A 14,607-nucleotide genomic window follows, 5' to 3' on the forward strand; every position below is an offset into this window, starting at 1 on the left:
TGTAGGCGTACTCGGCCAATGTTGCGTAAATTTGTGTTGTGAGTTAACAGAAAAAAAATAAAGCAGGACAAATCAAACTTTTTGTCAAAGGATTTTTTGAATGGTAAAATGAACCCCATTCCAATAAATGTTATGCTGCCTGGGATAGCCTTATGTTTAAGAAAGAGCTGAGATGTTGCTGAGAACATCCTGTGAAGATGCACCAGAGGACAATAGTTTGTGAATGAGCTTCGTGTTTAGATCTTGGATGCAGAGGGAGGTGAAGGCAGGGAAGACTCCAGCACATACAGGAGACATTCATATTCACTAAAAGACAAATCAAGGTCCTGTTCCCGAGTCTCCCTCAATGGATCGTAAGAGCGAGTCCTGACTGACACCTGTTAAAATGGTGTATGCAGTAGAGGTCGCAACACTGGGGTCCGTTTGTTACAATGAGCGCTCTCATCTTTAGTTATTTCTGTCTATAGCATATTCTTTTCTCAGGCTGCAACAAAAGTGTCACAAATGTACATTAAAGAATACAGTGTACTTTAAAGAATATCAAGCTTGCTTGGAAGGAATGTTTAATATATATAAATTTTGCACGTTTTCATCTTAAATCAGTGTCAGCTTTCAGAAATCTTCATTTTTTTTTTTTTTCCCCTGTCTTTTTAAAACTTGAATTTTTGATGACTGAATCTCCACAGTAAGTCAGACTTAAGACAAATTAGTGAAAACATGATCATATTTGGTTCCCTCTGCCCTGTTCTCTGGACAGCCCAGCACCTATTGGTGTGTGTGTGTGTGTGTGTGTGTGTGTGTGTGTGTGAGACTAGTGTTTCATCAGGTCAAAATTGGCCGAATGCAACAGAGTCATAATTCAAGTCCATAACATTTGTGCGTGTTGTTTTAACCTCGGAGCACATCCCACTTGAGGCTCCATCAGTCTGCGGGAGCTCGGTTGGCCACGGAAAGGTTTTCACACGCAACTGTGCTAGGAACCTGAGAGCTGCCCACACCAACTGTGTTTCTTACCATGTACAGATCACATATTTAGCCGCTGCGTTCAAAACTCTTAAATATCCGTTTGCTTTGGGAAGAATTATTTTGGGTTTAAGGGGGGACACGGTGGTACAGCAGGTTTGCTTGGGTCCTACTCTCTGGTGGGTCTGAGGATCGAGTCCTGCTTGGGGTGCCTTACGTTGGACTGGCGTCCCGTCTTGGGTGTGTCCCCTCCCCTCTAAGCTTGCGCCCTGTGTTGCTGGGTTAGGCTCCGGTTCGCCACGACACAGCTTGGGACAAGCGGTTTCAGCCTCTGTGTGTGTGTTTTGGGTTTAAAATATCTTAATTTCCACTTTTTACCCAATGCAAAAGAAATTCAGTATGAAGTCCATCTCCCATTTCTGTGCCCTAGTTTGTGTGTGTGTGTGTGTGTGTGTGTGTGTGTGTGTGTGTGACAAACAGAAAGGACTTGTTGTAATGAAATTTTAGCTTATTTACATCTTACGCGAAGTGACAGGTTTAGGCCAAGACATGTAATCCAGCATCTCTGGATGTGAGGGATGTACATAATTCTTGCCTCTTTCAGTGAAGCCTAAAGTTTGTATTTTGCCCACAGCCTAGTGCATCTTTAAAGGTAAATTGTATTTTAAAAAAATGCTTAGCAGTTAAACCCAGTTTTGCAGAGAGCTGAAGAGTCCCGGAATATCTGAAAACCAGCTAGCTGACGCTCTATCAAAGTGCTCTCTGTCCTGGATCTCAGACATCTGTCTTCTGAGTCGGTCATGCTGCAATGCTGTGAATGACGTATTGATGTCTCTTAATATTCTTGGTTCTTTCTTTTCAGCACACTTCCCCCCTGGAGCCAAGTCCAAATCGGCCCATGGAGGGTTTAACCAAGGTCAGTGCCAATACTGATTTGTGCGTGTGCATGCGCCTTTGTTTGGATGCTTCTCCTTTTTGATATTCCTGTTACTCTGGTGTGGGAATAGATGTTAACTTTAACATGATGGGAGTTTGTTTATGTTGAGAGGGAATCGGTGTAATGAAGTGCTGGGACAGTTAACAAGTGTTCATTGGGCTCTGTAAGCCATGTACAAGATTGCACAGTTAAGGTCATAATACCTTTGTTTGAAGTGTATTGCTTCATTAAATTGCTTTCAAGACATTCTCTCTCCTTTGTATTCACCTCAACATTGTTAGGTTTAAGCCATACACATGCATTTGTGCTGTAATGAAATGGGAGCTGAACATTAGAATTTGATTGGGAAGCACCTTCAGAAGCTGAAGAGTATATGTGTAACTTTGAATCACATAATACATGCTCGTGGTAGTCCAGCTTTGTTCCTCCTGCCAGGTGGGAATGGTCTGCTAATGGGGTGTTACCTGGGTTTATGTCAGTGAAGTTGTATTTCACACAAAAGCTCCCTATTGCTTCCTTTGTTTAGTTTTACAGGCTGTAATACTGCACATAACAGACCATTGCAAAGGATGGCACCTCTTAGCTAGGAATACCCTCACAAGAGTGACACACTCTGAAAAACATGCCTTGTGGGGATGCACCCATGAGGTAAAAAGGCTTTTTAGGAAGTAAAACCTAAAAGTAGTATTCTTTTTTCAAATTTCAGGTTCTTTTGAGTTTCCTTTGGGTTTGTTTAGAAATTGCATGTTGTAGTGAAGTGAGACTGTGTGAAGTCCAAACAGTGATGGAGGAACAAACTGTGTGTGTGTGTGTGTGTCTGTCTGTTTGTGTCTGTCTGTTTGTGTCTGTCTGTTTGTGTCTGTCTGTTTGTGTCTGTCTGTGTTCACAGAGTGCAGAGCCACAAAGACGAACCCCAAAGGCAGCGCTCAGAAGAGCTTGAGCAAGAGCCCTGGGCCCGCCCGGCGCACCAAGTCCCCCGCCGAATCCAGTGAGACAGTAACTGATTAACTCATGCTCCATGCTCAGCCCCTCCTGGAGCGCTCCTCACACGCACATCTATGCATTACGATACAGATTTTCTTTTGTGTATATTTGTGTACATTCCATACAGATCCTGGAATTAGTTGTACATTTCTTCAAATGCTTTGCACGTGAACTTTTTTTTTTTGAGCAACAGCAAGTTGCGGGATGATTTAATGTTTTTTGTTTAGTACTATTCATATGTATCCTTTATCAACTCTAAAGGAATTTTCTTTAAACTTCTTTTGCTTCCTGCGGATTTTGCTTTGGTGACGCAGTTGCATTCTGCATTCTCGCATCCATTGATCCATTTTTTTTCATGTAACCCAAAACAAGTTAAGTCAGTATGAGGCAAACTGCCATTCTGAGTTCCATTCATCTAGTTTCTCGCAGCTTACAGTACATGGCCATTGTGACAAAATGCAATACATTATGTGCAAAGAACCATGTGTAAATGAAATTGCATTTCGGTGTGTGTATAAATCACGTTTGTTTGGTAATTAGTACAGACATGGGTTCAATATGAATCTAAGATGTTAGAGACCACAATGACTAATTTTTAAAGTGAACTTCGTAACACCATAATTTCAGGGCATTAATAGTAGTTTTTTTAATGCACTCTGGTGATATTACATTAATGCGTTCTGAATTCATGAAGGAATTTAATTTTGAGGTTATTTATCAAAGACTTGGGTTATTGGTATGGGGAACTGCCCATCCTTTGCAGACTTTGACTGATCCCATCAGGAATGCATGCGTTCGCATGTTTGTTGAAGGGCTCAGATGTGAAGTGACGTGAAATGTCCTGCTTATTATATGCTTGTGCACGGTGACGTTCAGAAAAGTGTTTCTCATAACTGTTTGAGGTCCAGAAAATGTTGAATTACCTTTACTGTGTTCTGGTGTACTCGTCTGCAGAAGCACAAATGAAGTCTCAGATGTGTGTGTGTGTGTGTGTGTGTGTGTGTGTGTGTGATTGCATAGTGCAAGGGTCAGAAAGGTCAGTCCCTCCCCCACAGCTGTGTCCCCACACTTCTGTGTATGTGATCAATAATTCATTGAGATGTCCACTACAGGAGCACATGGCCTGATGCCTGAGGTTTACCCATTTACTTGTGCTCCTGTGGCCCAGGATCACCATGACCCACTGGAACCAGAAGTGTGCGCTCCAGGTGGTGTGACTTTTTAAATGGCTCGTGGCTTAAGGAGTAAGAAGCACATCTCTTTTGCTGGTATTCTTATAAACCTGGTGTTTTGTTTTGTTATGTAACCCAGAGGTTTATTCCCCCCCCCCCCTGTCTTTCTTTCTTGGAAGATGGTCAATAGAAGCTCCGTTGCACCATTAATTTTATTATGTCTAATAGTTGGTTACTGGGGGCTTGTGTGAACAGTAAGTCGGGCAGTTCTCGGTGTGCCTTTGTCCATCTGCTTGGCTTCATTCGGATGATCATGGTGCCCAAATACTGGGGAAAAACTCAACGTTTAAAACAGTGGAATGTTTGAACTCCAATTAGTATGGTGACCAATTACCCACAGTTTATATAGTCAGATGTTTTTACTTAAGCAGTTTGGATTAAGATTAATCTTCCAGGGTCTCGAACTGCCAGACATTGCATTCCAGTGTCAGGACTTTAGCCACTTTGCCGCCTACTGCCCCAGGTAGCAACGTGGTTTCCAACAACTCTGCTGTTTTGATTGTTTCTGTAACCCAAAGGTTTCTTACTCTTTTCAGATACCAGTGGTGATTTTAAACTCTACTCTTCTTGCTACAAATGTTTTGATGTGTGTTCTTGGTTTATATTTACTTTTTATTGCTGATTTTCTTTCCACAATAAAGAATCATATTTTGCAATTGTTTAGTGTGTCTTCCTAATTGCTCTTCCCTGCACTTCCTCCTGTGAGACACAAAATATACTGCGTTTTAAGCTGGATACTTCTGAAGCCATAAGGTGGTATAGTAAAATAAAGAGTAAAAGTAAATTCTGTGTTTGGTTGTGTCACCATCTACAAATTAATTTGAAAGCTTGAAAATTTGCTCCAGGGTTTTTATGAGATCTCAGTTGGCAGAGAATGTTAGAGAACATGACTTGAAGCTGTGGTTTCAACGGTCAGTGGGCTTCCTGGTACTGGCCGATGGAGTACTGTGCCTAATGCATGTGTGCTGCATGACACTGTTTCCCCAGGGAGTTCAGTGCCAGAGTTTTTTCCTATCTGAAAGCCAGTGCGGTCCTACAGTAGATCTGACGGTCTGCAGTGTAGGGGGGGGGGATGGGGTTAGACATTCCATCACATTTCCAAAATGGGGTTCTCATTCATTAAGTCCACATAGATATTCAAAGCGATTTCTTGCCTCTACAAATTGATGCATATTTTTTTAAAAGTATTTCTAATCCAAAGTTCAGTTCCCACGTCTCACTGTCCTGTGGTGTAAACAGTCTACGGTGTCCTAGCAACTTGCTACTAGTTCACAGGAGCATCATGACTCACCGCCCAGCTGAGAAGAGCTGCCGGACAGTGAGCTTTGTGCGAGAGGACGGAAACGTTGGAGGGTGACGACCTCCTGGGGGGAATAATGCAAAAGGCAAGGCCGCCCTTCTCACCCAAGTTCTGTCTCCTCTCATCTGTCCTTCTGCAGCCAACGGGACGGCTTCCAGCAGCCAGATCTCCACTCCTGTTTCCAAGCAGTCCCCCATCTCCACGCCCACCAGCCCAGGCAACCTCCGCAAGCACAAGGTACCGTGCTGCATCCCATGGCTTCGAGCATGGCCCTATCCCACGCGGAGCATCTTTGAGGCTTACGCAGCTTTTGCTACGAACCTCGGAGAGCGTTTGTTGATGTTTCAAATGGATTGCAGTTGGACCTGAAGCTGCTTCCTCCAGTTACGCGTTTCCTAGCATTGCAAGTCATGCGCCATCGTGGAGCATTGACTAGAGAGGGAATGACATCATCCACTATTTTAACAGTGGCTTTATTACATTACTGTGTGTGTACATTGCCACTGTCTGAAACCATGTCTCGGGGGATTCCGCTTTCCCCGAATGGCAAACTAAACAATGAATCCTGTAAGTCTGTTGCTATGGAGATACGTTGCGGGTGTGTCTCATCAGCCTGTGCTGCCCCTTCCCCCTCTTGCTTTGACAGGACCTGTACCTGCCCCTCTCTCTGGATGACTCTGACTCCCTGGGGGACTCCATGTAGACCACAAGGCCCCAGATCCCCACCTCCCCCTCCTCCCCTGCCCCTTGACAGCAGAGGTATCCCTGGTGCTCACCGTGTCCTGCAAATGCCCATCCTGGGCATCAGACGGACATCAGTCCTCACTGAATACTGCCTACCCTTATCAGCCATGTCAACACGACACCGGCTCTCCCATCTCGGTGTTCCCTGGGTTTCCCGTGAAGTAAAAAGGCTCTACGCTGGACATGTGCATATACATAACCTGTGTAGGCATTAACGCACAATCATGTCCCATCGTTCTGTGTGTAGTATGTTGCTCATCATTGTGTTTGAGGTGGAAGCAGGAGGGCAGTTGAAGTGATCGTCGGTGTTTACGGTAGAGCACTTCAAAAAAAAATTCGAAATTTCACACCAGAACCCAACCTAGACTGAAGTGTTTTTTAAAAAAAAAAAAAAATGCTTACTCACTTTCTTTCACCCAACACAGACCCAATCCTCTGTTTTCATATATTATAATTTGTCTAGTGAACGGATACATTTTCGAGCTGCAGAACATACAGAAATACTTTCAAGTATTTTGAATTTCTTTCGAGGTTTATACGTGTCCATTAAGTAAGTATAATTAATTTGTACAACAAATGAAAGAAAATTCCTGACGAAAGCTTCCAGATTCTTTATGCATATACCAAACGACGTGATGTAGGTTTCTTGTATCGTGTGAACCGCAGAAAACCTCGACTTGAGTCTTAAACGTTCTCTGCACCGAAAAGATCCTTTTTTTTTTTTTTTTTTTCTCCCCCCCCCTCTGCCCCGCTATAGTGCTTCAGGATGGTTTTGGCAAAAAAGAAATGGCAAGTTATTTAGCAAGAAAAATATGATGGCAGATACATTTTTGTTTCAGCACTTGGTTTTCACTGGAATTATGAACATGCTGAGCTCTCTTTTTGTAGCAGCCTGTTGCCTTCCATGGGATAAAGGAAGAGGCAGGAGTGCGCTGTTGTCAGGGCTGTACCCTGTTCCCTGTACCCTATAGCCTATACCCTAACCCCAGAACCCTGTACCCTGCACGCTAGAAAGCTCCACGAAACTGAACGATAGTGTCAGATCCCTCTGAGAAAATCCAAAGTGAGCCGTTTGTCTCTTTACAATGGGAAAAGCACACAGTTAGGTCACTTTAACAAACTTTGGCAGCTTAAAGTTTTTCGCACATTTTTTCTAACAACATCTGGTCTCGTTGGGCAGCTCTCGCTGTTAAGGGTCCACATTCGCCAGCAGCTTCTCGCCGGACGATGGCAGGCTGCAACATTATATTGCATTTCTCATGTGCGGTGCTTCATCTGGAAGAGTCATTGCCGTGTGTTCCAAGCATGCTTCGAATCAAGCGGAGGAAGCCGGAAGTGCTGAGCCTCACATTTATCCTCCCCCCCCCTCCGGCAGAATGTACTGTGTGCACTGGGGTGTCGCCTAAAGTGATCTGAAACGAGCTGGACTGAAAGTGGTGAAAATGATGGACGTAACGGTTTTCGTAGGATTGGTGGGGGTGGTATTACGTTTTGGAGGTCAAGAATAAGTTCGTACTAATTATGAATTCCATAATGCATGTAATAAGGCAACTGTAGAATAGAATGTTAAGCTATGTATAGAAATGTCATTCATGTTTACAGTTCTATGTATGATGTAAGCTCTCGAGGAGCAGGTGAAGAGTGCTCTGTGTGAACATGTACTCAGTGGTCAGCTATCCTGACTCGCTGCATCAGCCGTACGGCACAAATAAATTGAGAAATGACTTCAAATTCCGTCACATCGTGCAAGTAGGGAATGAGTCGCGTTTTCTTGTTTGCCCTCACGCTTTTTTACAGGCGAAAGCCACGGACGTCATCCGTTGTACTGTTCACAGAAAGCACTGCGAAGTGCACAATATGCTGTTCCTTTCCACAACAGGGTAAATTTTTAGAGTCCTCCATGTAGTAGTAAAGACTGTATGTTCCAATTATGGCATTTTTTTCCCCTCCCAAAAACTTAAATACTGAATAATTGTCACACGATTTTGTTTTCTCGCATTTTTGTACATGGTTGTGTTAGAAAGGGCTGTTTTGTGTCACGTGCCACTATGAAAAATGGAAGGTGAACAGAACTTCCTTCCTGTGGTGCCTTTTCTAATATCTTTTAATAGCTTTTATTACAGCCAACTGAGGGGGGGGGGGGGGGGGACTGTTAAACTTCTTGTAATTGCCTTTTTAATTCCATTAATTATGGACTCTGAGTTTGAGCCTCCAGATTATACTTGTTTTGTGGCTGTCTGATGATGGCATTTCAGTGGTCTGACCCTGTTATTTATAGCGAACGTTTCTGGCAGGAGGACGCAGAATGTCACCTCAGATATTGTCCTTGGCCACAGTGGATGTCGAGTGTTTTTCAAGTGTTCAGTCAATGCATCAAGTGGTTACCTTGCCAATTAAAAGAGATCCATTCCATTCTCCCTCCTTGGTCGTCAAAATATGTCTGCAGTTTCTTTATTTTAAACTGATTACGTGATTCATGGTTATTCTTATTTACATATCGACACGTTTCCTGGAAGTTCCTTTTGAGCAATAAACACGAAACATGCCATTTCTCCACGGATCTAGTTTCAGGCAGCGAAATGTTTCATCTTTCCCAAAATTCTTCAGCTTCTCTTCACCGAAGCAGTGCTTCGGTTTGCTAGTGATGCTGGAAAAGATGCTTTGATTTCGCAGGATGAAAGAATACGTGTGGCCAAAGCTGAATTTATAAATATCGTTCTAATGGTGAGCACGTTGCAGTTTCTTGGTCTTCCCATCGCCATGGCAACGTGGAGCTCCGATTCAGCGGCGAATCCTCTGTGAAAAAGCAGAATGCGGCTTCTGGTGAATAGCGGGCCGACCCCATCCTCTTCAGCGGTGAGTCGTTGAAAGGGCCTGCAAGACACTTTTGCAGACACCCAGATTACCAGGATCCCAAGAAAGAGAGTCGAGGTTCAGTCGAAAGGAACCGGCCGAGGATTTTCTTTCCGTGGGGTGATGATGCCGGGCAGCCTGTTCGCCGCCGCCGCTGCCTTTCTGCAGCGATGGCATCTCCTTGAGCAGCGCCCGGGCTCTTCCTCCGCAGTAGCTATGTTTTAACTGTCACAGTAGCGCGCCGCTTTTAATTTCCCCGGAGACACAGCGGCCAGTTTATATATAGATAAAGGAGGCAATAAGCAGGATGTCTTGGAAGACCACGGAGAGGAGGAGAAATGCCGCGGCAAGTACTGTGGTACTTTACGGTCCCCCTTACATTCTGAGCATTGCCGCATAAGTGCTGCTACACCCTCGTAAGCATCGTAATGCTGGAGCGCTGTCTCCTAGCGCTTCTACATGGAACTGTCGGTGTCGCCTGACTCCCATGCCACGCTTGAATGGCACTCGGTTGTGGTTTCTATTGTTACCCCATTTCTATCATATCTGTGCAAGTTACAATGTTAACTTTAGTTATTTACCCATTTTTACTGCTTTTTTTATTTTACCGTATCAGCTTAGGGGAAGTACCTTGGCAAAGTGTCCTACAGCAGGAGTGGGATTCAGAAGGGGGACCTTGAGGTTGCGAGGATGAATGCTGTAGCCAGGACCCCAGCTGGCGCCCCGACTGCAACGCGCACTACGGATTTACTACCTCAGAGCAGGAGATACACTTAGGAAGAGAGGCAGAAGCTACGATCTGGACGTTTATTATAGTGAGTCAAACATGATCTATTGTCTTTCCTCCCATGTCCACCCGCTGATGGCCCATGAGGCAGCCGCGCTGCTCTCTGCATCCGGCCTCACGGCGCTTGCGAGAATCGGCTGAAAGGTCCGGTTCTGAGACACCGCAGTTTCAACACTTGATCTTAGTCTGTACTCTACGCAGACACACACATCGATGCTAAAGAATGCAGTTTCCTATTTAAAATTGGCCACTTTGCTCAGTCACCCTCTACACGCCGTGTCCGAGTATTTTTGTATACGGTACTGTCCTCACGTGACCCCCATCGTACCCTCGGAGGTGCTGGTGTCACCGCTCAGGTTGGATTCTTGAAAGAATTTTTTTTTTTTTTTTTTAATTATTAGTTTCATTCAGTAGGATTGAGAAGCCGAAAAATATATATATATATATATATTTTTTTTAAAAAGTACACATAATAAAGGCATCTGGACTTTTTCAAGTGGCATCACTGCAATTTGATGTAATTCGATTTAAGCGCGGCATTTTGACTTCTACGAAGAACACATTTGGAATCCAAAAACGCAAGAAAGGCATCAGTGGGGTTTTTGCTGTCCAATTAGTTCACTCTCTGTAAAGAAAATTGCCCGGCAGACGTACGCATTTTTACCTAACGAAAAGCAAAACCCTTTTCCGAGGAACTAACCCTATAAACATAGGCTCAGGTGCACAAGGGTTACTGTGAGACTAGAATCCATACTCTGTATGGTATTCTGAGGCTCAAAATATGGTTCATTACAAACATAAGGGGATGATACTTTTCCACCTGTGAAGTTGCAGTGTGTGTGCGTGCGTGCGTGCGCGCCCAGAACCATGCCTGTGTAAGTACAGTGTGGCCGTGCTGCCTCTTGCTGGACACCAGATGTACTGCTGAATGTGGACTCTACTGCAGGGGGTCACTGTTGCGAAGCTGAGCTCTTCGGGGTGTGAACGGGGGGGGGGGCAGGGTAGTGGTTCCAGCTACTGCCCTTGGACTGAGAGGTTGCAGGTTCGGTTCTCACCTCCAGCCGCACCGCCCTTGAGCAAAGTACAGCGCCTACCCTAAATTGCCCAGCTGTACAAATGGGTAAATCGTTGTAAGCAACTTAAGGCTGCAAGTCACCTTGGAGAGAAGCATCGGCTAAATGAGTAAAGGTGAACGTGAAACACGATTGCAGAGGTGAACTCGTGGGCCGAGCAGCCGTTTACCCCCAGAAACGGAACTCGGCGAAGGAAAGGGAGGAACCGCCACAGTGGGGTGTCCGGGATCTCCGCCGCCGGCGATGACATCGTTAGACATCTCCCTCCCAGTAAATCTACAAAACTTTCACGTGTCATAAGTGTCTTTTTGCAGTACGATACTTTTGCCTGCGACATTTCAACACCGTGTGGAAGCAGGCAACGTAACAGCGGTCGTGTCACTGAGGTTCGAACCCGAGCTGTCGGCTATCGGGCATTAAATGGTCAGCAGCAGGACTCCGCAGAATGGAGGGGACACGCTGGGTTTGCCCGAGAGCTGGGGGGCCGTGTCCCTCGTCACACCTGTCCCGTTTCACCTTCACACTGTCCATTTCGGCATGTTTTCTTGCGGGGTAAATATTTCCCGTCGTGATCCTAGGAAAGGTTTCAGTGGCTCCAACACATTCCTGGCAACAGATGATAGTTGGAGAGAAAAAAAAAAAAAAGAAAATCTGCCCTTCCCTTTGCTGAAAACAAAAATTAATTTCAATGTTAAATCTGTAAAATCTTTCAGAGAATTTGAGTCATTTGTTGCAGAAAATGCACATAAATTGATACTACTGTAATGTGGCTAATGATGCTTCCATTGTTACCCTGTTTACTTAAGGAAGCTGTCCCTTTAAAGAAACATCTGGAATTTTAATTGTCATCTTTAACATCATCCCATAGCATGTTTTTGTGGGTGGGGACAGTAAATATTTCTATGTGAACATGTATCATCATCATAGTCATCGTCGTCGCTGCTGCTGCTGTTCCGTTTGATTTTGTGCAACTGAATGTAACGTTGCAGGTCCATCAGCGGGCCGTGAAATCACTGCTCTTCAGTAATAAGTTCTGCTGCAGTGTCACTGCAGAGGAAATTGGGCTCGTTTGCGCTGTTTCCTTTGGCTTTGTGGCCCGAAATGAAGCTGTCACCTTCAAACGAAACCTGCTGTGTCCGTGATCGGTGGTGACCGTTTACTGGCGCCGGTGACATCCTGCCTCGCAGCGCTGTGTGTGTGTGTGTGTGTGTGTGTGTGTGTGTGTGTGTGTGTGTGTGTGTGTGTGTGGGGAGGAGTGTGTGCACTTGCGTGTCCTGAGCACAACTTTACACACCTCCAGGACATGGTGTCTCAATGTATCAGTGTGTTCACTGTATCTGTGTACTCACTGTGTACTCAGTGTACTCAATACTCAGTGATTTCAGTGTATGTAGTATTCTCAGTACTCAGTAGATTCAGTGTATTCAGTGCATCAGTGTATGCACTGTACTCAATACTCAGTGATTTCAGTGTATGTAGTGTACTCTGTATTCAGTATGAGGACAGGGACCATTCTCATCCCCTTTCTCCTGAACAGCCTCAACATTCACCTCTAAATGCGATGATCTCCGAGTGTGACTCGTAGGTGACGGAGACAATGTGGTCTGGTAATGCGTCCTAAAGATGCCCCAGAAGAAACCATGAAGGTTCCCAGGCTGACGTGCGAAGAAAAGGCTCCCTGGTGACACTGCTGTAAATAAGTGTTTGTGTTATGTTCTGCCTTTCAATGTTCAGTCCCATGATGCTCTGCACATTCCCTAAAAGGTATTTACAGGGGGTGGTGCTCGGGGAGTATGGGGAAAGTACTGAGAGTTTCTCCATTGTTTCCGGATCTTTCTCCTTTTTCCCATCAGGCTGCCGTTTGCTGTTGACATGGCGATTGTCACACAGGTTGTGTATTGCAAACACTCGCAGGAAACCTTTGACTCTGTCCTGCCTGGGGGTTGTCGGAGGATGTCCGGTCTGCGCTGACCCCGGGCTTGTGGGACGAGGCGCTGACCCTGGGGACGGCGGGACGCATGCTTTCCCAGCCTGTGTGCCGGGGGCTCTTGACAGCTCATGCCGGAGTGTTTAGTGAAACACAGCTGTGTTGGGCACTTCACTGTGCCCCTCGGGGGGGGGTGATTCCCACACTTACAGAAAACACATGACCGTGAGGGAGGGATGCGCACTATCCCCCCTCCCACTGTTCTGAGCTCAGTCTCTGCATAACTGTCCATCCCCAAATAAGCAGTTCTTTGCATCAACAAGCCATGATCCCAGTTTTAACGAAAAGGGATCTTCGTTGTGCGGGTGTGTGGTGTCGGGCTTCCCACGCGTCCCCTCCACCGCCAGTCGCGCACCCGCGTTACGCTCACGCCTCGGCGACGCCGGGGACGTTAATAAGGGGACGGTGCCGGGAGAGCAGCTCGGACCGCGGAGGACAGGTGGACGGCGGCTCGCGTTACTGTGAGCGCTTTGACTTTGGACGAGTTTACGGTTCTTACCAAGGATACGGGACACGCGTGATATTTCCACACGCTGCAGGTGTGCGAGGGCTTATGGGTGGTACGGCTGGCGTGCAGAGGAACCCCTGTCTGGCCGAACAGCTGCCAGCACGGAAGGGGCTGCACAATGTGTCCGGTGCAGGACGAGCTTGACCAGAAATAAACTTGGTTCACGGGGGGGATGGAAGTGCCTCCTCTGTCTCCTTTGAATGGATCTGAGGGCACGGCGCTCCAGCTGGATCACGGCAGGGAACGGTACACTTGGGAGGAACGCGGCGACATGAGCTCAGCAAAAAGACAAATGAGGGGAGGAGGCTCTTCGCCGCGTCTTGCCCGTCCTGATCCGGGACGCTCGGCTGCGACCGCCGCCGTGGGCTTTGTCGCACGGTCATATTAACGTAAGTTGACCCAGAACTGCGTCACGCACTCTGACAGCTCGACGTCCCTCGTGCTCCCGCATTGCCCACCCCTTCCGAGGCACGGCGGGCTGCCTCCTGGGGACACTTGAGCTCTGTCAGCCCAGGCCTGGTTTCACTCCTCCAACTGCAGACATCATCCTTCGCGGCATTGTTTCAGTCCCTCACCTCCGGACGCGTCCCACAACGTCCATTTAAAGTGAGATGACCGCAGTTGGATCCCTTTTAGATGCAGCTGAAAGCACTTTTGGGGAAGTGCTGTTAAATTTGGCATGAAGGAGTCCTGCTAGTTGAACAATGTTCCGTGGACAGAAAGGATTATTTTCTGTGCCTGTAATTATAATCCTCCGTGCCCTCGGTCATCGCTCCCCTTAGTAAATCTCCGCAAAGGTTAAGTCCGACACGCAGCAATCCGTGATTCTGGCAACGTTTAGGACACGGAGGAGTCGACGTGCATGTAAAAACACTCTTGCGCTGAAGTCCATGACTTCTCATGACTTATGAAGCTGTGAAAGATCCGCTTCTCTCAAATCAACACACACACATGTAAGATTTAAGATAAAATGTTTTAAATAATGTATTTATGCGTAAATATCTATTTAAAAAAAAAAAAAAAAAGTGACCCCAAGTTTGTGTTGCTGTGTTTTTTTTGTTAGTTGTAAAGCAGTATTTTGTAGACTAAATCTCCTGGACTGTCAAGATCTCATTGTTATCCCGCCACTTTTTTGTCTTGTACTTTTTTATCCTTGGAAGTCATCTTGGACATTTATTATTATTGTTAAACAAATCAAGTAATTAATACTATTATTATTGAAATTGTAGTAATAATTAT

At 45.8% G+C, this 14,607-nt stretch overlaps 1 protein-coding gene across 8 annotated transcripts in view; it reads left to right on the forward strand.

Annotated features, from left to right (window-relative positions):
• Positions 1–8,292, forward strand: part of LOC108925202 (neuronal migration protein doublecortin-like) — a 41,134-nt gene extending 32,842 nt beyond the window's left edge. For all 8 annotated transcript variants that reach the window (XM_018737011.2, XM_018737006.2, XM_018737005.2 and 5 more), the window contains exons 5-8: positions 1,826–1,879; positions 2,790–2,888; positions 5,556–5,653; positions 6,063–8,292. In XM_018737011.2, coding sequence (XP_018592527.1) covers positions 1,826–1,879; positions 2,790–2,888; positions 5,556–5,653; positions 6,063–6,119 — 308 coding nt within the window. In that variant the 3' untranslated portion in view covers positions 6,120–8,292. The remainder of the gene's footprint in view (positions 1–1,825; positions 1,880–2,789; positions 2,889–5,555; positions 5,654–6,062) is intronic.
• Positions 8,293–14,607: the final 6,315 nt, after the last annotated feature.

The sequence above is a fragment of the Scleropages formosus genome, chromosome 13, assembly GCF_900964775.1.
Source record: "Scleropages formosus chromosome 13, fSclFor1.1, whole genome shotgun sequence".
Classification (NCBI taxonomy): domain Eukaryota; kingdom Metazoa; phylum Chordata; class Actinopteri; order Osteoglossiformes; family Osteoglossidae; genus Scleropages; species Scleropages formosus.